The sequence below is a fragment of the Diceros bicornis genome, chromosome 11 (assembly GCF_020826845.1).
Source record: "Diceros bicornis minor isolate mBicDic1 chromosome 11, mDicBic1.mat.cur, whole genome shotgun sequence".
In the NCBI taxonomy this organism is placed as follows: domain Eukaryota; kingdom Metazoa; phylum Chordata; class Mammalia; order Perissodactyla; family Rhinocerotidae; genus Diceros; species Diceros bicornis.
In genome coordinates, this window is record NC_080750.1 from 15,445,786 (window position 1) to 15,468,320 (window position 22,535).

Below are 22,535 nucleotides of genomic sequence, written 5' to 3' on the forward strand. Positions count from 1 at the left end.
TCTAAACCATTACATAATACATGAATATTTGGTTTTAGATGGTAGGTCTTTTCAGTGTTTTCTCCCTTTTAAAAATTTTATTTTTTGAGTTTAAAAAACTGAAAATGGAAGAAAGAGAAAGCTCATAATGTAAAGTTAGCCCCCAAATTTTAAGTTGCTGGTTGACGGATTTTCCAAAGCTTTGAAAAATATGAGAACATTTTTTCCAGTCTTATTGAGATATAGTTGACATATAACATTGTATTAGTTTATGACATATAACATTGTATTAGTTTAAGGTGTACAACATTATGATTTGATATATGTATGTATTGCAAAATGATTACCACAATAAGTTTAGATAACATTCATCACCTCATAGTTACAAATTTTTTTTTTCCTGTGAGGAGAACTTTTAAGATGTACTCTTTTAGCAACTTTCAAATAAACAGTACAGTATTGTTAACTATAGTCACATGCTGTATGTTACATCCCCTGAAGTTATTTATCTTATAACTGGAAGTTTGTACCTTTTGACTACCTTCTCTCATTTTCCCCACCCCCTGCCTCTAGCCACCACCAATCTGTTCAGTATGAGAACATTTTTTGCTCACTTTCTAAACCATAGAAGGGTTATTGAGAAATGAAAACATTAAAAAATTTTCTTTGGCTATTTTGCCCTTAGGTTTTCTTATCACTATGAATAATAAACCTTTTGTTATTGACCTCTTCATTTTTTTAGAGGAGATATTTAATTTGCATCTAAATTATACTCGAATAATTTCAACAGTGTAGAAATATGAAACATTGTAATCTGTTGTAGATTGTATCTGGCAATGTTGTCTCACCCAATTTTTAAACTTGTTTGTGATCTCTGAAGATAGGATTTGTGATAAGTAAACAGAAAACATATTTAAGAAGTTGACAAGTCAGTTATACTGAATTTCAAGTAGAAAGTTGTCCTCACATATTCTTTCTGTTTTATAATATGTTTTTCTAGTTTTCCCTAAAAATCATCTATGCTGTTTGGTCTGAAAAGATCATTAAACTGTGTAGCTCTCTTTGTGAGTAAGTCTAGCTTTTTTTTTCTTTTTCTATTTATCATAACATAATTTTGTTGTAGGTAGGTTGGGTTAGTCATGTTAATACTGTATTATCAGAGTGGATAGTTTTCTTGATTCTTAGATCATAAAATAAGAACTTTTATTCCTCACTTTTTACTCATTCTGAGTACATGTGAATATTCATACTCATCCCTCTAACATGTGCGTGCATGCACACAGACACACATACATATATATATATATATATTCCTCACATGTCTGGTCACAATTTGACAGTGTATTGTAATTTATCCTGAGCGTCTGATAGCAGGAGACCTGCTTACAGTCCAAACTCTACCCAGAGTGAATCCGAACTAGGAGGATTGTTTCTCCATGGAATAATGGGGAATACACAGCTGATGGAGGTTAAGAAGGATTAATATAACTTAATATGTAAATATAATATTAACTGGCAGGTTTTGGGACAAGTCTAGATGAATTTGTCTAATGTAGATGATTAATACTTACTCCCTTCTTGTTGTTGAGGTAAATATCTTTGATTAGATTTAAGAATAATCGTGTCCTTCTTATTTTGATCCAGAGTATAGTAACTGAACCTGAGTCTCTGTTCATACTTAGAATGGTGAAATCAGGGCATTAAAAATGATACGTTGTCTTATATTTTATATAGAAATGTGGACAGTTTGTTGTTGTTTGTTTTATTTTTGTGTTCTTATCATTGAAGGAACCAGAATGTAATTTAATAAACTTTCACATTTATTAAATTTACCTTTTTTCCCCTTACATGATTTCCCTCGCAGTTTAACAAATCTCTGATTCTAAATTTAACCTTTGAACTCTTTTAGCCTTTAGATGCTATTCTGGAAGAACTTCAGTAATGGATCAAAGGAAGAATGAGAGTATTGTTCCTAGTATCACTCAATTAGAAGATTTTCTTACAGAACACAATTCCAATGTTGTTTGGCTCCTTGTTGGTAAGTAGAATGTATTTTCTTGTACTTTATTGTTTTTTATGTAGGGGTTAACAACTGCCAGATTTTAAGCAGTGGTTGACTGAGGTTGGAATGCTTACAGTACCATTTATTTTTTGGAAAGAAGATTTTAATATTTGTTTGTATGAAACTGCTTTGGAAGGCTCTTTTTCTTAGACTGCCTCATTGTCTGACTTCGAGGAGGTGAGACAAGAAGAAAGACATTGCTCTTAGGTTATCTCTCCTGTTTCATGTCCACTCCTCCACCCCCTATCCCAACACACACACACACACAAACACTTTTATTTGTTTTATTATAAAAGTGATAAATCCTCATGGTAAAGATGTTTTTGCCTAATTAGTCTTCTCATCTTTTCCTCACTCCTTATGCACTTGGCCAGTAGGCTTTGCCAATAGTTTTTTTGTTTAATATTCCACAAGTTTTTTAGGTATATACAAATAATACAAAACAGTGTATAATTAAATGGCAGAGAGAGGAAATATGAGTGAATGAATGAGTATGAACAAATGAGAGAGAGCAATATAAAAATAATATCAAGGAGGAAGATGTTACTGTAGGCTATTATTGCCTAGGAAGTTTTGGTGGAAGAACAGTATTTGATTTGAATTTGGGCATAGGAATTAGAAAGGTATAGTGAGGAAAACAGAGAGGGTAAGATGGGATAAGAGGAAAGGAGGGTAATGATATTTATTGAGCATCTTCTATGTGCCACACACCACAGGCATTTTGCGTATGTTGTCTCGCTTAATGCTCAGAGAAAACTTATGAAGGTAGGTGTTTTCTTCCTTTTAACATGTTGGGGAATTGAGGCCCATAAGGATTAAATAATTTACACAGGTTTCACAGCTGTTGTTTTCTGACTGCATGCTTATGCTTCTTTCATGACACCACAGGATGTGTGGTAGAGGTGAAGTGTATATAAAAGGAATTATGATGATTTCATGATTTGTAAGTAGGGTTGGATTATCATTTAAACTTTGAGTTCTATTTTTTTCTGATTTATGAAAGTGAACTACTGTAAATAATCACTAATGAAAACCAAAAAAAAAAGTAAAATGAAATGCAAAACATTAGTATGAAATAGAACTTCATAAAAGCAGCATTGAAAATTACCTTTTGTTTAATTAAGGGCAAGATTCTTCCTTATTTCCTGTCTGTCCCCTCTCCTGTCACCTAGGACGTTCTCTGATGTTTTTCTGTTGTATACAACTCCGTTTTTTAAGGAAAGTACAACAGCAATAGCCAGAAAAACACTGAGCGATTGTTTAATTTACTAGTGGTCTTATGATATTGAAGGGGGTGTGGGGGGACAAGATACAATGTAAATGCCGTGGTTCCTATGTTGTTTAATACTAGAGGCATACTTTGTCAGCAAGTACCTCTTGCCATTCTGAAGGGCCAATAAGAACCTGCTGTTGACACAGTGATTTACGGTAAAGATTAATAGAAAATGACTTTAAACCTAAAACATAATGACATATCATCAAAATAACTTTTCAAAAGAATTGTTCTAGAAATAATTTTCATGGCCAAATTATAGCACTTGCTACATGAAGATATTCCCATCAGTCTAAGCTACCCTGAGAAATGTTGTAGTTTGACTCTCAGTGACTGCTTTGTTTTATCTATATTAAATAATTTTTTTAATAAGTGATGCTGTTAAAAGTTTACACATGTTAAATTGCTTTACATTACTTTTTCCTGATCTAGAAAATAGTTATACTTTTAAAATGACCTTTTTAATGAAGATATGCCTTTAAGTAGGCTAAAATTTCCACTTCTTTCCATTACTTTTTTAAAAGCGGAGACTGTTGATTTAAAAAAATAATAACTTTTCTCTGATTTAGAAAATCTTCAGTTTTCTTTCTTTTTAAGTGACTACAACCTTTGGGAAATTGCTTGGGAATAAGCTTTTAGCCTAATAAAGGTAGATGTTTTTCAGAATATTCAGAAATATGGGCTTTCTTTTTCCAAAACATCTTTACTTATATTTAATAATTAAAACGGTACAAAGCAGTGAAAAAGGAAACAGAAAAAAAGGAAAGTAGATGTACTTGAAACATTGCTTTAATTGATCTAATTAGAATCTGTGCTTTTCTGACTAATTGCTAGAGAGAATGAGGCACGTTGGATAAAGTAGAATCAACTTCTGGTTTAAAAAATTCAGGTGTTAAATTGTAAGAGGACATACTACTATATGGAAGTAAGTCCTATCATTCTGAATGTGATAAATTATCTTTTACTAACAAATTTTTATTAAGATATTAAGGTGATTGAAAGGAAACATATAGTTAGATCCTTTTGCATTTTTTTCTTCCGACAGCTACCATTTTGTCCTGTGGATGGATTATTTATCTCACATATTATAATTCACGGAATGTTGGTCTTATTTTAACACTAGTTCTTAACAGATTATACAAGCATGGCTATATCCATATTGGTAAGTTTGAGTAACATTGAATTTTTTTCTTCTGTGTAATCTTGAGATGTATATTATAAATTTATATTTTGTAAACAGATAGCTTTAGAAATTTACCTTTGTTTCATGAAGGTTAAACTAAGCTAACTAGAATTTCTCACATAACACTCTGTAACTAGAGTTGAACTACCACTTGGTGATGTCCTTTACCTCATTCTTATTAAAGTGTTTCTGTAGTAACTTTTTGACTTTTTTTAAATAAAAGATGCTCATTAAAATAATTTGAATAATCTAGACACATATAAAATATGGAAATAAAAATTTCTTAAGATTCCAGTGTCCAAAGAAAATTTCTGATGCTTGATGAAGTTTTTGAGGTTTTTTTCTTTTTGAGTAACTGATACCTAAAAAATCTGTAAGTTGGAATGATCTTGTGTATTTCATTTTGTGGCCTGCTTTATTAGTTTAGTTTCTGATTTCTTGTAAGTAGGAAGTTTGCAGATAGATAGATAGGATGGTGTATGTGCTTTGGAAGGCCCTAAACCAGTGGGAAAAGGGGATCAAGGGTCACTGAGTAGAACCGTTCTAACCTTCCTTAGAGTTGATACCTCTTAGTGGACATAAATAAAACTTCTCTCAAACGTAAGTAGTCTTCTGTTAATTTGAGGCAATGACTGGTTCCTGGAATCACCCAAATTAATGGAGAAAAATGGTGGTCATTGCTTTGGGTTTATTTAATGGCTGTGTATAATTAAGAGAATTATCTATATGAAGCAGCTTTTTTAACTGATGTCCTCATATGGTTATTTAGTAGCTTAGTCCATAGTGATGATACTTATGGCACTTGTTATATTTGAGGAAAGAATGACAGAAAACTGGTAAGGCTGTAAGGATATCAGGATGGGAGTAAGGAGAGAACATTTAATTATTGAATAAATTGAATGCTAAGATTATTTTAAGCTTTAAGGGCTCTACTGTCTATCCAAACAATTACATTAATTGCTGTTGTTTTTTTCTTACCACAGGCTCCTTTTCTTTCTCTGTTCTTTCTGGAAAAGTCATGGTTCGTGAAATCTATTACATTACAGAAGACATGTCTGTTAGGTAAAAAAAAAAATAGCAAATAAAAAAGAACCCATCTTAAACAAACTTGAAATATTGTAAAAATTTTTCTGATTATGATACTTATTTAACATGACTTGCTTTTTCATATAAAAAAGCTGCTTTTTCAAATAAAACCGTTAATCAAAAATTATTGTTTTCAGTAAATTGTACTTGTTGAATTGATATTTTTAAAGGTTTCTATTAGTGGATTAATTTAGCTAAGGTTTAGACTAGTGAAAAGTTTATTGAATAGCAGCTTATAGAAATGAATAATCTCATTTCATCCCTAGAAGAAAAAAAAATGAGACATTAAATTACCTGATCCTTTTTTTGGTAGAATTCATGTGGTCATTTGTTATACAAAACAACGATCAGAGATGTTGATAACTCTTATCTATTAGCTCCTTATTATAAGTAATAAGTTTTTAGAATTGTTTAGCGTCTGTTAGCAGCTCTAATTTTACTTTAAGAAAGAAACACAAATCTGAATATAATAGGAACTGGTAATTTGTATGTTTGGTATATTCTCTCTTCCATAAGCCTTGAAAGAAAAGCTCACTCAATTTTTGTGATTTTTTTTCTTAAAATGTGTTACTTAGGACTTGAAAGTTTTGAATTAGTTGAGAGGTGCTTGGGTTTGGCGACACTCATACATCACTTAAAATAGTAGAGGCAACTTCTTTGTGAGTCTAAAATTATTTCCAAATTAAAAGTAAAAAGTTAAGAGGCTATAAGTTTATCCTTTTGGAGTATATGAGGTGATATGTCATTAGAGAAGTGAAGGAATATCTTTAAACTTTTTTCGCCTTAGAGTGACAAGATTTGGCTTTTTGTTTATATAATTTTAACATCGTTTAAAAAATATGATTTAAAAAAGGAAAAGTTGGGGCCAGCCCGGTGGCATAGGGGTTAAGTGTGTGCACTCCGCCGCTGCGGCCTGGGGTTCAGATCCCCACCGCGCACCCACGCACTGCTTGGCAAGCCATGCTGTGGCGGCATCCTGCATAAAGTGGAGGAAGGTGGGCATGGATGTTAGCCCAGGGCCAATCTTCCTCAGCAAAAAGAGAAGGATTGGCGACAGATGTTAGGTCAGGGCTAATCTTGCTCACACAGACAAAAAAATAAAAATAAAAAATAAATAAAAAAGGAAAAATTTTTCTGTTAGTATTTCATTTTCCTGTTAAATGTAGTCTGATATTACATTTTACCTAAATAGAAGAAACTAATTTAGAGCTATGCAAATCCTCTTTTCCTTTTTTAACTGGAAGATGATGAAACATTTAGGTATGCTAATGTTCTTTTGAGAATTTTCTGTATTTCCTTATTCATTATCCATTGCTTGCCCTCTATAATAATGAGTTAAGAAATGAGTTAAGTAAATTGTTACTTAAGTTTTCATTTTTGTCATTTATCTTGCATAGAATTCAAGATGGATTTATAATTTTTCGGTGGTGGAAAATGTATAACCCAAAGCAGAAACAACATGGTGAGTTTTCATTTTTTCATGTGTTTGAAATCTTCAGTCATGTAATAAGAGTTTTCATTTATGGATATTGAAACGTTTCACATTTTATAATAGATAAAAATATTTTGAAAGCTTTGGAGTTTACAAAACTGATTTTATCACTCTGGCTGAAAATCCTTTAACTTTTCTCTTGCATGGTTAAATATAGTTACTTGAGCCTATTATTTATTCTAAGGTATCCTCAATATGACCGTTACCCACATTTGTAGCCTTCCTCCTCTCACATCGGACCTAACCCTGCACTGTGGTTAAAATGGCCTTCTCAGCACCTTTGAATCATTCTGCTAAGACGCTTTTCTTACTTTTCAGCCTGTATGCCTTTATTCATACTTCTACCTGACACTACTACTAATTCTCATTTATCTATTATGGTAAGGATGAGAGGAAAAGAAGAAATGCAGGCTCTAGAGTATCTTCTGGTTCTGCTTTTTATCATCCCAATTTTATCATCTCAGAATTTTCTCCTCAGGTCTTCATTTCATGACTATAGGGTCTCCTGTCTGTGCCCCTAACCCTCCTACTCTACATTAACCAAACCAGTGGCTTGAAGGAGAGTAGACCTTGTCTTGAGTTTGTCTTTAGTTTCTGAAATAGTGTTTCTCAAACTTTTTGATCTCAGGAACTGTTTAAATTCTTCTAAATTATTGAGGACCCCAAAGAGCTTTTATTTATATTAAGTTATGTTTATTTATATTTACTACTTTCAAAATTAAGCCTGATAATTATAGAAATATTTTTTATATCATTAAAAGTATCTATCATAAATCCATTACATATTAAAATAAGTAACATACTTTATGAAAAATAACTTTTCAAAAGCAAAAAAAAATTAGTGAGAAGAGTGCCATTATTTCATGTTTTGCAAATATTTTAAATGTCTGGCTTAATGGAAGATAATTGGATTCTCACCTCTGCTGTATTCAGTCTGTTGTACCATACATCATGTATCCTTAAAAAAATCCTACACCGTCCTCTCATGGGGGAATGACAGAAAAAGTCAAACATCTTAGTATAATAATACTATCAAAATAGTTTTGACCTTGCGTTCCCCCAGGAAGGGTCTTGGGATTCCCCCTAAAGGTCCTTGGACCATACTTGGATAACTGCTGTTCTAAAAGATTTTGGTTGGGGGCCTGGGAGTGTAGGGTCAGAAGAAGATGAAACACCTCCACCTTTTCTTAGTTGTCAGGACCATCTGTGTTTCTGGCACCCCATACTGAGATTCTGAAATGATGGCTAGGTTCTATATAACTTTGGAACTTTCCAGTTACATGTTGGCTTTTTTTTTTTTTGTAGGTCTTAGGAATCTTACCATCATGTATAACTTGGTTTCTATGGGAAAATAAATTTAAAGTTCCAAAAGTTTTAAGACTTATCACGAGTTTGCTGTAGCCTAAATTACTTTAAATTTCACTATTACTTCACTGTTGTTTAGTCTTCTTTCATCTTACTATCATTCTCTTGTGCCCAGATGGTCTTCTCCCTCTTAAATAATACATAAGGTACTCTACCTTGAAAAGGCTGGCATAAATGAGTTAGAATTTGGCGTCTGAAGAGTTAATGAAATCAGAACGATTAGAAAGAATAATGGGCAGATTTCATGTCTGGAAAAAGTTTCCTAAAACTTAGAGTTGTTTGTTAGATAGTTTTGAACAGAGGCTAAATGACTTCATATGATAAAAGTACACTGTGGGAGTTTGGGATAGGCCTGTTGCAGTCTCATCTGTGATGTAGAATGGCTGTGTGTTATTAAGAGTCTGTAATCTGTGATTTTAGAATATCAGTTGTTAAACCAGCCTTTTTATCTCTTTTCTTAGCAATTGCTATAAGCATTCTCACAGGAAATAAATATTCTTTAGGTAGTCAATATTTTGGTGCATTGGGAATCTTAAGTTTTGAATTTTTTTCTTTTTTTTTGTGAGGAAGATTTGCCCTGAGCTAACCTCCAATGCCAATCCTCCTCTTTTTGCTGAGGAAGATTGGCCCTGGGCCAACATCTGTGCCCATCTTTCTCTACTTCCCACACTTAACTGCTATGCCACTGGGCCGGACCCTAAGTTTTGACTTTTGAGGAAATATGAACAAATTCAAAAATTTGAGTCACTTTTCTATACTGTTATCCATGTTAAATTTTGGGAAGAGAATATTCTTAATAACTTTTTATATTTTATTAGACTATAAGCCTTAAAGGTGGCATTTACGTAAAGATATCTTACTTATACTTCAGAGATGGTTGAAGCTCATTCCTAAGCTCCATTCTTTTGAGTTCAGTCCCAACTTTTGACACACTCACTGAACTTGGAGCAGGCCCAGTATTTCTGCCTCTGATTTAGTTTGTAAAGTCCATCTGGTTTGTCTCTTAGAGATAGATTTACTTTAGGAGCATATTTTTCCCTTGCATGTCACATTTCTGGTAGTCTTCCAATCTATATATTAGATGATTTGCTGTTTTGACTTCGTCTTTTTTTCCCCACATGTTTAGTTAACATAAGCTTTATTGTTAACAAGGTGGTAGTGGAGCTGAAACAAAAGTTCTCTTTGTTTAGCTGGTTTGTAATGTAAAAAATTACCTTTTTGTATATTTGTATATTTATATTAGAAATTTTATTCTGAATTTTTTTCCATCTTGTAAGATATTCATGTGTACTGATAAAGCTATAGGGAGATGGTGGGTTGAGGATGCTCATTTGACCTAAGACCACTCCCATCCCATACTCTTTACCCCAGGATTCCAAGGAACACAGTTTGGAAAGAACCAGTTTTCTCAAAATTTCTTATCAATTTGGAAACAGCTAATGTTCTCAAAATCCCTCATTTTGCAGCTGAAAAAAACAGAAATTCCTGTGATTGTAACTGGTAAAGCCCGAATAAAAACCCAGGTCTGCTTACATAATTCTATTGCTCCTTATATTATAAAACAGACTTGTCAAATGTGGCCCAAGTAAGTTCTTGGAAATTCTTATCTATGAACCCTGATCACAGCTTATGGGAGGAATGAAGACATTTGTGGTATCTAGAGGCAACCGCAAGTTTTAAAGCTAAGCCTAATGAGACTGCCCGCTTCAGAATTTTCTTAGACACGAGGAATATTGTCCTAAATTGTTCATAGCTTTTTTTGAAGAAAATAATTACTTTATTTTATCATGAAATATCACATCTCCTTAAAGTGGATTGCTTTTCATCAAAATACATGGATGATGAGGTCGAGAGTAACTGACCCAAGTCCTTCATGAAATAGGTAGCTTTTGGTAAAAATCTTTACCTTATTTAACAGATATTTATTTTGCATTCACTTTACTGATCATTGTGTTAAGCTGGAGGGGGGATTTAAAAAAAAAAGAAAGAGTAAATGGGTGTTACTTGAATCTATTTGAGGGAGTACATGCTTATAAACAATTATAATTAAAGGAGAAAGGGAGCAATGTGTGTGTCTTGAGGAAAAATACTGAGAACCCTCCTCAAAATTACCAGCTTTGGTATGGACCACTTAGTGTGGTCCCAGGCAGAATCGTGGTTTGATGATGTTTAAAGTTCTGCCCATTTGTCAGGAGGCAGAATGGTAGATGGAGGACTGTTGTGCAAGTCCCATCTCTTAAGCAGTGTGCATGATGAGGGCAGTGAGTAGGATTATGTCAGGCAGAGGTGGAGTGGAAGGGAGGGTAGCTCAGGTGGAATAACATGTTTGACCAGTGGCACTGAGGTTGGAAAACAGATGTGTTTAGGAATTAAGGAATAACTCAATTTGGGGGTAAATGTAAGGTAAAGGAAGAACAGAGGATAATTTGGAAGCTGCGTTATGGAGGATATTGAACACCCGGCAGCCACCACCATTAAAGGTTTTTGGGTAGGGGAGTGACATGAACTTAGCTCATTTCAAAGGATGTGGCAAGATGTAATTACTCCTTCAGATTCGTACACCCCGGAGTAATAGGGCTCAATGCTCAATAGCTCAAATATTGGCCCTTCCTTGACAGGCCCTCCCATCATTTCTTTGTGTCTTGAATTCTTTTTGTCACTCTTAATGTTAACATATTTCTACGTCTCTGCTCTCTCTCTGTAATTGTGCATAATGTAGAACAGAAATATTATCATAATTTTTGCATATCTTATGTTCTTCTTAATATTTAAACATCTTTAAATTATTTTGTCTTGGTTGTTCTTTTTCATTTTTTGTGTACCAGTGGTTTGCAATAGAAAAAAGATTTTTTTTTTTTTTGTGAGCAAGGTCAGCCCTGAGCTAACATCTAACAGTCCTCCTCTTTCTGCTGAGGAAGACTGGCCCTGGGCTAACGTCCGTGCCCATCTTCCTCCACTTTATATGGGACACCACCACAGCATGACTTGACAAGTGGTGCGTCAGTGTGCACCCGGGATCCGAACCCTGGGCCACCGCAGCGCAGCGCGCGCACTTAACCACTGTGCCACTGGGCCGGCCCCGAGAAAAGATTCTATACCTCATTTATAGTGACTTTAAAAATTGATGGACTTTATCAGTTATCACTTTTGCAATTCTAATTATTTGCTCGTAGTTTTACCTAGATTTTAACATTTAAATCTCTGTGCTCATCAAGAGGAGCACGGCTTTGGTGAATGGTCAAAGAAGTTTCTCTTACTTGTACTTTTAAAAGAAATTCTTTGTTATAAAGGATGACATTCTTAACAACATGTTCACAGTCACACCCTTCCAAGGTAAAGACACAATGCCAAATAGCATGCAGGAATAAGCGGTTTGGTCTAAATACGTTATTAATCTAGCATGATTCAGGGACAAAATTTAGAATGCAGTGCATAGAGGAGTGAGAATAGGCTGCAAACTAAGTTTTTGATAAAAAAGTTGGATAATATTATTGAATATATATTAAAAAGTGGATTATATTCACTAGCAGGACCTTACAGTCTAGACATTATTTCTTGCTGATTAAGGGCAGATCCTTGTGCTTTGACAGTTAAACAAGCAGGAAGTAGTGATGGTTGACATTTCTTGGTGGAAAATTTAGAAGCCTAACTGGGGCGTGTGCCTGAATAGAGAGATGGCCACTAGCCATCCAAGGAGATAGGCTGTGGGTCTGTGGGTAAGGCCAAGATTTCATTAGGAAGTTAAGAACTCCTCTATTAAGAGAAAAGAGGGATGTTCTAGTGCTGAAAATTCTATGCTGTAGAACTTGGTTGGGATAATTTAAGCCAGGAGCAGATTTAAAATTGTCAGTTATCCAGTTTAACCCTTAAAAAAAAAGAAAACAGAACACATCTAATTTGTTTACCATAGAATTGTTGTAAAATATTCCCTAGGTTGTGAATTAGTGATCTATTATAGATGGCTGTTGGCTAAAGGCCAGTTAATGAGGCTATAGGTCAAAAATCTTTATTTTATTTTTAGGATAGTTAATTTTAAGCTATTCTTTTGGAAAATAAATAGGACCAATTGCCTCTTAATATGTGAAGATATATCATAGCTTAATAGTTTAAATGAATACTGGTCTTAGTAACTAGGCATGCATCCTTCTTATCCAGAGGAATTCTTACATTGTTAAGAAGTGAAAGAATGATGGTAAAGTGTGTCCTTTTCTGTTGTTTTGTCGCTTAGAAGTTTTAGCCTAATATAATCTAGTACTTTTAAATTTATAGCATCTAGATCTTATTTGTTTGTTAAATAAAGGAAATAACCTCTGAACAATTTTAAAAGGTCAGTAGACTATTTTGTCTTTGTACTAAGTATTGATTCTAAGTATTACAAGGCCTTGACAGCAGTTCTGCACTTTAGGTTTTTTCCTACAAATAGCATGCGTCCCAATTACATAATTAAATAAGTGCCTTCTTCCTAAATTACCTTTGGAAAACAAGAAGTCTCAACTACCCGTTTGCTCAGGAGACTTAAGCACTTCTACAACATTCATTCATTTATTTTCCTTCTCTATAAATTAACCACTTGTTAATTGCCTTTTGTGTCTATAGTTTATTATGTTATTATATGTTATCGTGTCTATTAATAACATTTTTGCTTTGAAATAGTCATTATACTTAGTAATATAATTGATAAGTAACTTTATTTTGTGGTTGAGAGCCAGTATTTAGAAACCTGGATTCCAGTCTACTTCCTTTTAGTGTAATCTTGGGCTCTCACTGCTAGGGTTGTCGTGAGGATTAAATGAGATTATGTGAGTAGAAGGCCCAGAACAGTACCTGGAACATGGCAACTGTTCAATAGAGGTTAGCTGCATTTATTATTATGAACATTATATCACATTATGAAATGAAAGATTATTTAAAAAGAAGAGAGCTCAGTGTAAATCAAAAGCAAATACACAATTTATATGGGTAGTAAGAATTTGATCTGCAAAGACAAGAGAACTTGTGTTTATTATGTACAACAGTCCTACAGATGGGTAGAGGTGTTCTCATTTTAGAGGTGAGAAAAATGAGGCTCATAGTGGTTTAGTACTTGCCGTAGGTCACAACGTTAGTAAATGATGTTACGGGAATCCAATCTTCTATCCTTTCTACGGTTTATTTACTGCTGTTCTCCAGTTCCTGGAGAATCCAAGGCAGAAGTCCCCAACATTTTTTATTTTATTTTTTAAAGAAACTGTGTGAGTGTGTGCATGCACACTTGTCTGTCTATATGTGGGAGATACATGCCTTTGGAATCTGTCTCTCTTTTGGGAAGGTGCTCATCTGTCTGTTGGGGGAAGTGTTTATTGATGAGGATGTGTCCTGTTGATCTGGGAAGATATCCCTGTCTTTGTGTGGAGTACCTCTGCATGTGGGCTCTGTGTGTACTTATCTCTATGAGGGTGATACTGTTGAGTGTGCTAGTACTTGTGTACGTGCATCTGCATGTATGGCTCTGTGAGAGTATGTGCATGTGTGTGCTTCTCTTTGCGAGTGGCTCTGTTTGTGTTCTTGAGTGTACCTGTGTGTGCATGCCCCCCTCTGTATATGTGTGCCCACCTCTGTGTATGTGCTTTTTCCTGTGTCTCTGCCTCTATGGGTGTGCTCTTGGGCAACCTGCCTCTTTGCATCTGTGTGTGTATGTTGGGATTGGGGGGGAGGGATGGAGGAGGGTATTGCCATATAGAATAGTCCTGGGGATGGCAGAAATCTGGGATTATTAACAGAAAAGATCCTGGGCAAAGGCTCTGGAGAGAATACCGTGTAAGCTTGGCGATCAGCCAGGCTGGGAGATCTGATATACTGTTTAATCACGTAGTTTGCTGGCTGGAATATTATTAATACAAGGGAAACAAATAGAAACAATAGAACAAATTTAAGGAGTGAGATGTGAACTCAGCTAAATCTTTCTCTTTTAAAATATGAAACCAAAAAGTGCTTTTAAAATGCTTATAGATTAGCTATTTATTCAATATTTTTCTAAAGTGATTTTTGGAAGGAAAAGAGTGGTCTAGGCATTTTGTTCAATTCTTATTTAAAATTTAAAAACCCATTTATTATTTCTGTTTAATGATTTAACATATTTATTGAGCACCTCCTGTGTACCAGGCTCTGTTTTAGGCACATTTAGGAACGCAGCAGGAAAACCTCTTCTCTCTAATGGAGTTTACATTCCAATGGGGTGGGGGGAGGTGACAATCAATAATAAATAATCCAAAAAAAAACATTTGAGAAAATTGGCTAGGGATTATTGAAGGGATCTTGCAGTATTTTAGTATTAAGTTTTTAGTATTTATCTGTTGTCAAAATACTTTCAGAGATCAATACCTTTTCTTTGGGCCTTGGTGTCCTTAGTAAGTTAATGTAGCTGTATTCTTATCATATCAGTTATAGTGAAAGAAGAGAATCAGTTGTGCATGTCCAGCAAGTTAGAGATGGAATTGAGAGTAATCCTGTTTCCATTTTTATTCAGTCATCATTTGTTTATTTATCACTGCTGATCCAATTAGGGGACAATCCAGACTCTTAATTTTCCCCATTGCTGCTTCTGTAGCTCATCCACCAGCCTTTATAGCGTATTCCTAATGATCAGGGCATTTGTTTTCAGGGATCATGGTAAACTGTTCCAAAAGTAAATTTGAAAACAAATGACTTACATGAGTTTTGAGGTAAATTTTGATTAGTTGTTTGTGACCTTGAAGAAGTGTATAAAAATTAATTCCTACTTGTATAGATCAACATGGGAATAGAAAAATATTCCACTTTGCATTTATTATGCTTTCACATGTTGACTTTTCAAAAAGTCTAAGATCTATTTGTTTGTGGATATTTTTGTTTTACTTAGGAGTATGATTTGTAGTAAGATGCTTTGTTATTCTTTTATGTAAATGAGCCCGTCTATGTACTAAGAATTGTTCTAGACACCAGGGATAGAAGAGTGAATAAAACAAGATCCTTATCTCACAGAGCTTGCTTCATTTAAGTTGGGAGGGATTCAGATAATTAGCAAGTAAATATATATAGCATCAAGGAAGGAGTGAGGAAAGTGTGGCATTGAGAAAAATAAAAGCAAAGTCAGAGAATAGGGAGTGCTGGTTTGCAGGGAGAGTGCTCTTTCACATAGGGAAGTCAGGAAAGGCCTCATTGATAGGAGATAGACAGAAACATGAAGCAAGTCAGGAAATGAGTTATTGTGAATATCTGGGGAAAGAACATTTCATGGTGGTTCTGTTCCTATTTCAATACCAAAATGGAGGCCAGTGTACTTGGAGTGAGGATTAGGAGGAGAGAAGAGTGTGGATCCTGTAGGATTTTATAGGTCACTTAAAGAGTCTTGGTATTAATCTGAATGGGAGGGGAAGCCATCAGAAAATTAGAGAGTGGAAGAGTGACTTGGTTTTAGTTAGGGTTTTGACAGATCTGGCCCATGTGTAAAGCACAGGCGTTAAGGGGAATAATGTGTAAAGCACAGGCGTTAAGGGGAATAAGGGCAGAAGCAAGGAGACTAGTTAGGAGGCTATTGTGTTAAAACAGGTGCAAGTTGGTGTTGACTCAGGCCAGAGTGGTGAGAAGTGGTTGGATTCTGGATATGTGTTGGAGTAAAAACTAATAGGATTTGCTGATAATATCTGGGACATAAAAGAAAGAGAGCAGTCAAATTTTTTGTCCTGAGCAATTGAAAAGTTGACTTGCTATTGATAAGATGGGGAATATTGTGGCACAGGTTTGGGTGGGAAAACCAGGTGTTTGGTTGGATATGTCAATATGAGATGCCTGTTAGACATTAAATTGGAGATATTTGACTTAGCTGCTGGATATTTGGCCCTGGCGTTTTGGGGAGAGGTTGTGGTTGATGGCTGAGGAAAGGTTTAAACCTAATGAGTGATAGAGTTTGATTTACTTATTTAAAAAAGGATAATGATATTTATTACTGTTGAGTCTTAGAATACGTCATATGTATTAAAAAACCAGTGTATTTCCTATTATTTTTATTTTAATTTTAAGAATTTGACCTACATCAAGAAAAAGGGGTGAAACACTTGACGTAATAGTTTAGGGGATTGTCTTAGCTTTTAGTCATGTGATAAATCTGAAGACATAGGAGAGAACATAGGTTAAGAGCTATTCAAAAAATACCAGAAAAGTTACAGCTTCTAAACATTAGTTTTTTGAAGGATTGAGTTTATTTTTTTTTCCCTCAATTGTGTTAGGAAGTAATGAGGAAAAAAACCTAGATTGGAGTAGAACTCAAAGTCTTACTGTGTAAAAAATGAATGTTGTTGATTCATTTTCCTTTCTTTTTGAAATATGAGTGGCAGTATATTTTTAATTTATTAGTTTAAACTAAAATTTATATTTATTTAGGTCGTTTGACATTTCATATGCTTTTTTGCTAATAACGAGAAGAAATTAATTTTGGTGAAATTTAGTACCCTACTAAAGGTATATACCTCATATTTAAAACCACAGCTTAAGCTACTAAGATGAAAGTTAATAATTCTCTTTACCCATTTTTAAAAATGAAGCTGTTCTGGGGCTGGCCCTGTGGCTTAGTGGTTAAGTGCGTGTGCTCTGCTACTGGTGGCCCGGGTTCGGCTCCCGGGTGCGCACTGAGGCATCGCTTGTCCAGCCATGCTAAGGCTGCGTCCCGTATACAGCAACTAGCAGGATGTGCACCTACAACATACAACTATGTACTGGGGCTTTGGGGAGAAAAAGGGAAAAAAAAGGAGGAGGATTGGCAATAGATGTTAGCTCAGAGCCGGTCTTCCTCAGCAAAAAGAGGAGGATTAGCATGGATGTTAGCTCAGGGCTGCTCTTCCTCACAATAAAAAAAAAAAAAATGAAGCTGTTCTAACTGGTTTTATTTAATTTTAATTGCCTTTCAGTTGAATTTGTTCAATAGGGATAAAAATGGATAAAGGTTAAAAAAGAAGTCTCAAAAGCAGATGTGTATGATTCCTAACAAAAGAAAGCACTGACTGTGGTACCTTTCTTCTGACCCTCTGTGGTTGACATGTGATTCAGTCTTAGATAGTTTCCTCAGTAGAAACAAGTGCCCCATCTTTATAGATGGATTTATGAATTACTGTTGTTACTTATATTTAATGTAATTGTCTTTTATTTGAGATTATTGTTTGAAGTCTGCAGTTCATAAGATCTTTGTTTTAGCATTGTGTACTTTTTAAAAGCAAACTAGTATTTATGAAAAATCCTACTTTCTATGATGCAAAAGTTCAAAAACTAATGTGATGTTTAAATTCATCATACTTTGAACATTTTACTATTTTTATTTTAGTATAAGTTTATGGCTAATTAGGGTAAAGTTTTACTTTTACTCTGTAGATGGCACTTAATCTTTAAATTTTGTTGTTATACGACCAGAATCTAGAAATTCAGGTTGTTTTTAGAATGCTAAATTAAAATATTATAGTAACATCTGCTTTTTTCTTTTTTTGCCAGTTTCATATATTTTTTTAATATAATTCTCTTTATCATAAAATTCTGTTTTAAAATAAATCATTTGAGTTACTTTAGCTTTGAGAAATGATTCAACAAAAACCTTTGACTAAAGTTTTTAAAAAGTTGACTAAAAACTTTTTTTTTTTGTAATTGATGTCTTTAGATCCAAAAGCAGAAACCAGATTATATATAACAGTCAATGACTTTGAATTTCATGTCTACAATCGTTCGGATCTTTATGGACGTCTTCAAGAATTGTTTGGTTTGGAGCCAACAATAATTCCACCCAAGAAAGAGGACGATAAAACACGGGAAAATGGAAGAACAAGAACCCAGTCCAAAATTGAAAGGTTTGTTGTCACACTTGAATTTTATTAATCTCCAACATTTAAACATTTGCTTTTATTAGAATATGATTGACGCTATTCACCTATACACAGCCTAATGTTTCTTTGTAGATTTTTTATTCACATAAATAATTATATAATTCTTTAACAAATTCGAATAATACAGAATTATGTAATGTAAAAAAAAATCCTGTTCTACTCCTGCTCACCAGTCCCACTTCCCTCCATATTGATAAATACTGTTATCAATTTGTTTTTTATCCTTTTGAATGCACATACATAAATATATACATACATGTGCATATTTAAGGCACATATACAAATATGTGATTTTATCTGTTTCTGGGCTTTCTACTCTGTTCCATCGACCTATTTGTCTATTCTTTCACCAATACCACACAGTCTTGGTTGCTGTAGCTTTATAGTAAGTCTTGAAGTCAGATAGTATCAGTCCTCCAACTTTGTTCTTCTCCTTCAGTATTGTGTTGGCTATTCTGCGTCTTTTGCCTCTCTATATAAACTTTAGAATCAGTTTTTTGTCGATATTCATGAAATAACTTGCTGGAATTTCAATTGAGATTACATTAAACCTGTAAATCAAGTTGGGAAGAACTGACATCTTGACAGTATTGAGTCTTCCTATCCATGAACATGGACTATCTCTCCATTTATTTAGTTCTTCTTGGATATCTTTCATCAGTTTTGTAGTTTTCCTCATGTAGATCTTGTACATAAATTGTTAAATTTATACCTAAGTATTTAATTTTTTGTGATGCTAATAAAAATGGTATTGTGTTTTTAATTTCAAATTCCACTTGTTCATTGCTGGTATGTAGGAAAGTGATTAAGTTTTATATATTGTTAACTTTGTGTCCTGCAACCTTGCTATAATCACTTATTAATTCTAAATTTTTTTTGTCAGTTCTTTCAGATTTTCTACGTAGACAGTTGTGTCATCAGCAAATAAAGTCTTATTTCTTCCTTCCCAATCTGTATACCTTTTATTTCCTTTTTTTGTCTTATTGCAATAACTAGAACTTCCCGTTTGAAGTTGAAAAGGAGTGGTGAGAGGGGACATCCTTGCTTTGTACCTGATCTTAGTGGGAAAGCTTCTAGTGTCTCACCATGAAGTTTGATGTTAACTGTAGGCTTTTTGTAGATATTCTTTATCAAGTTGAAGAAGTTCCCCTCTGTTCCTAGTTTACTGAGAGATTTTAATCATGAATGGATGTTGGATTTTATAAAATGCTTTTTCTGCATCTATTGATATGATCATTTGATTTTTCATTTTTAGCCTGTTAATGTTAATTGATTTTTGAATGTTGAACCAGACTTGCATACCTAGTAATTTTTTTTTCTAAGTTGATGATGAGGACATTTATTCTCAATTAAATATTTAATGGATATTGTGTCCCAGGCAGTGAGCTGAGGTACTGGGGGTAATAGGAATATGACAACTGTTCTGTCTTAAAGGAATTTATAGCCTATTTTGGGAGTTAGAGCAGTTAATAGGCAAAATCAGTGCAAGACATATTACCAGAGGGACAAGAATAGAATTCTGTGGGCACACATAGAAGGATCAGGGAGGGCTAGAACCTGAAGGGTGAATGAGTTAGGCAAAGAAGGAGATGAAGACTCTTCCATAGGGAAGAAACATCATATGCAATCAAGAAGTTATTTACTAAGGCTGGAGTGGACTTTTTGAGGTGGGGATAAATTAGACTAAAATGGTTAGCAGGGTCTAGGTGTTACAACTTTGGCTTTACTCCAGGTCAGTAATGCTATCATATGATTGGAGGGAGATAAGACTGGGGGCAGGGAGACCAAATAGAAGGATGTTGTAACAATTCAGGGAAGAGATAATCATCAACTGGATTGGTAGCAAGGGGAAGGGAAAGAGGTGGATGGATTCCAGATATACGTAGGCAAACGAATCCATAAGACAGTGATAGATTAGATGTGGAGAATGAGAAAAAAAAAATTAGGAATTAAATTCCTAATTTAAGCAGTGGTCATGCTTAGTCAGGGAACCTTAGAGAAAGAGGATGTTGGGGGAGGCGGTAAGGTCAGTTTTGAATTCGTTTTAAGCACTGAGGGCCACCTTAATGGAGATGGCCTCAGAATTGTTATTTAGGAATGATCAGGTTATTGAAGGGGTATATGTCAAGTTTTCATCTGAAATTTTTAGTGAATTGCTGTGAAATTTTAATTCTTAAAGTTTGTGTACTTTGTGTATGGCCAGTTTCTTTTTTCTTACTCTTGTCCTATCATTTTCACTTTATTGAGAGGAAATTATTTTGGAACAAAGTGGTGGGGTAGGGAAGGAAAAGGATCAGCTGAGTTGTCAGAAGTGCTCAAAACGGTAGAAAACATCAAAGTGACTTGTAGCTTGGTCATTTGTTGTTTTAATAATTTGTCTTGTAAAATGTATTGTAGTGTAAGGGGAATAATGGTAGATGTAGTGACAGCATATCATAATTTATACTTTTGTCATTAAAACTTGTCATTTCTAAAACCATAGTTTTGTTATTATAGCTTGCCAATCTAAAAATTGATACGTGATCGAGTACATTCCAAGAGACGTTTTAGGGATATTAGTATTCTGTTAGATGGTCATTGTTTTGTTTACTGGAGCAGTCATTAAATGTATTTGGAAAAGTACAGTTGGTATTAATAATGTGTATTGTGAAAAAGTCAACTGTATCCTCAGGTGTTTAAGTTTTTCTTATAAATGTCAATTTTTATTTTTTCTTCTCAGAGTTAAAGTAAAAACAGAATCTCAAGACCCCACATCTTCATGGAGATCACTTATTCCAGTCATAAAGGTCAATGTGAGCACAGTAAGTAAACTCTGCTACAGTTAATGTTTGGTGGGTTAACAACAGACCCTTTTATTTTTGTAAGTATAATTTTCACTTAAGAAAATAAAGGAATTTTGTAGAGTTTTTTTGGTTTCAATTGTCAGTAAGTGTGAAAGAATTATTTTAACATCAATACCATTTTGGCACAAATTTGTTAGACCTTAAAGGCTGTTTATTCACAAGTGCTTAAATTTTTAAAAATACTGATCTAAATTGATCAGTGGGGTAGTTTAAGTAGTATCTAGTGCTCAAGTGGAATCATTTAGTTTTTGCTTGAAAATGCTTGTTATTAGATCAGCTAAGACAAAGGTAAAAATGGCCTGAATATTATGGCATAATGTCTCTTATCTATTTTTTAGGGACGTTTGGCCTTTGGAAATCATTACCAACCTCAAACTCTGTGCATCAACTTTGATGATGCTTTTTTAACTTATACTACAAAACCACCTTCCAGTCATCTTGACCAATTCATGCATATTGTGAAAGGAAAGCTTGAAAATGTTCGAGTCATGCTTGTTCCTAGTCCAAGATATGTTGGTCTTCAAAATGATGAGTAAGAAAGTCTTATAAAAGTAACAACTTCTTTACATCTAATATAGATATCAGTTAGAGTCTTGAGCATCCTTTTAATTTCTTTGCTACAAGTTGGGCAACAATTAGGTATATTTCTCTGTTAAATCAATTAACAGTGTAGTTCTGCTTTATAAGATAAGTGGATATGCTATCCATTGGTAAACTCTAATTTTAAATATTTTTCTATGAGATTATAGCTATAATTTTTCTACCTTTTTCTCCTTCTCACTTATTTGGGAAACTTATTTTGGGCAATTAAGCCCTGATGTTTGTATGTTAGAAAATACACATTACAGGTAGGTTTTTATTTCCAGAAGGGATAGATAAATAGTAAATGCAACAAATTCATTATAGTGGAGTACCATTTTGAATTAATGAAAAATTGAAAATTGGGTCAAAATCACTTTTAGAAAACTGGTGAAGTTAGGATAGTGCAGTTTTGGAACTCACTTGACATTTAAGTCCCAGTCAGTTTTCCACCTAGCTTTCCAGATTGGTTTTCCTTCAGTGAAGTAGCTGCTTGCATTTAGGAGACATGTTATATTAATGATGCACGCTAGACTCACACTCATTGTGGTGGGACACTTCCATAGAAGTGGACCGGGACCCTGAGGGAACAGCAGAAGCATAACTCCCATCTGACGACAGGCCACTCGCTCATGGGTGGGATGAGGGCTTTCATAATCTTTGTTATTCTCAATTTCTAGTCTTTTTTGTGAAGGAGACTCTGTGGTTGAATTAGTGTAATTTAAGTGTTCATATGATGAGTTTGTGCTGTCTCAGCTTTTATCCTTGTGTGTAGGCAATATAAAGTTTGTG

The 22,535-nt window shown here is 34.2% G+C and overlaps 1 protein-coding gene across 10 annotated transcripts in view; it reads left to right on the forward strand.

The window, feature by feature from the left end:
- The window catches only part of BLTP1 (bridge-like lipid transfer protein family member 1), a 198,385-nt gene that overhangs the window by 19,573 nt on the left and 156,277 nt on the right, over nucleotides 1–22,535 (forward strand). For 9 of the 10 annotated variants that reach the window (XM_058549998.1, XM_058550005.1, XM_058550000.1 and 6 more), the window contains 7 exons: nucleotides 1,889–2,017; nucleotides 4,360–4,476; nucleotides 5,481–5,559; nucleotides 6,981–7,045; nucleotides 18,099–18,285; nucleotides 21,041–21,122; nucleotides 21,503–21,696. In XM_058549998.1, coding sequence (XP_058405981.1) covers nucleotides 1,921–2,017; nucleotides 4,360–4,476; nucleotides 5,481–5,559; nucleotides 6,981–7,045; nucleotides 18,099–18,285; nucleotides 21,041–21,122; nucleotides 21,503–21,696 — 821 coding nt within the window. In that variant the 5' untranslated portion in view covers nucleotides 1,889–1,920. Of the gene's footprint in view, nucleotides 1–1,888; nucleotides 2,018–4,359; nucleotides 4,477–5,480; nucleotides 5,560–6,980; nucleotides 7,046–18,098; nucleotides 18,286–21,040; nucleotides 21,123–21,502; nucleotides 21,697–22,535 lie in introns of those variants that run through there. The other variant, XM_058550008.1, reaches the window with a different exon arrangement.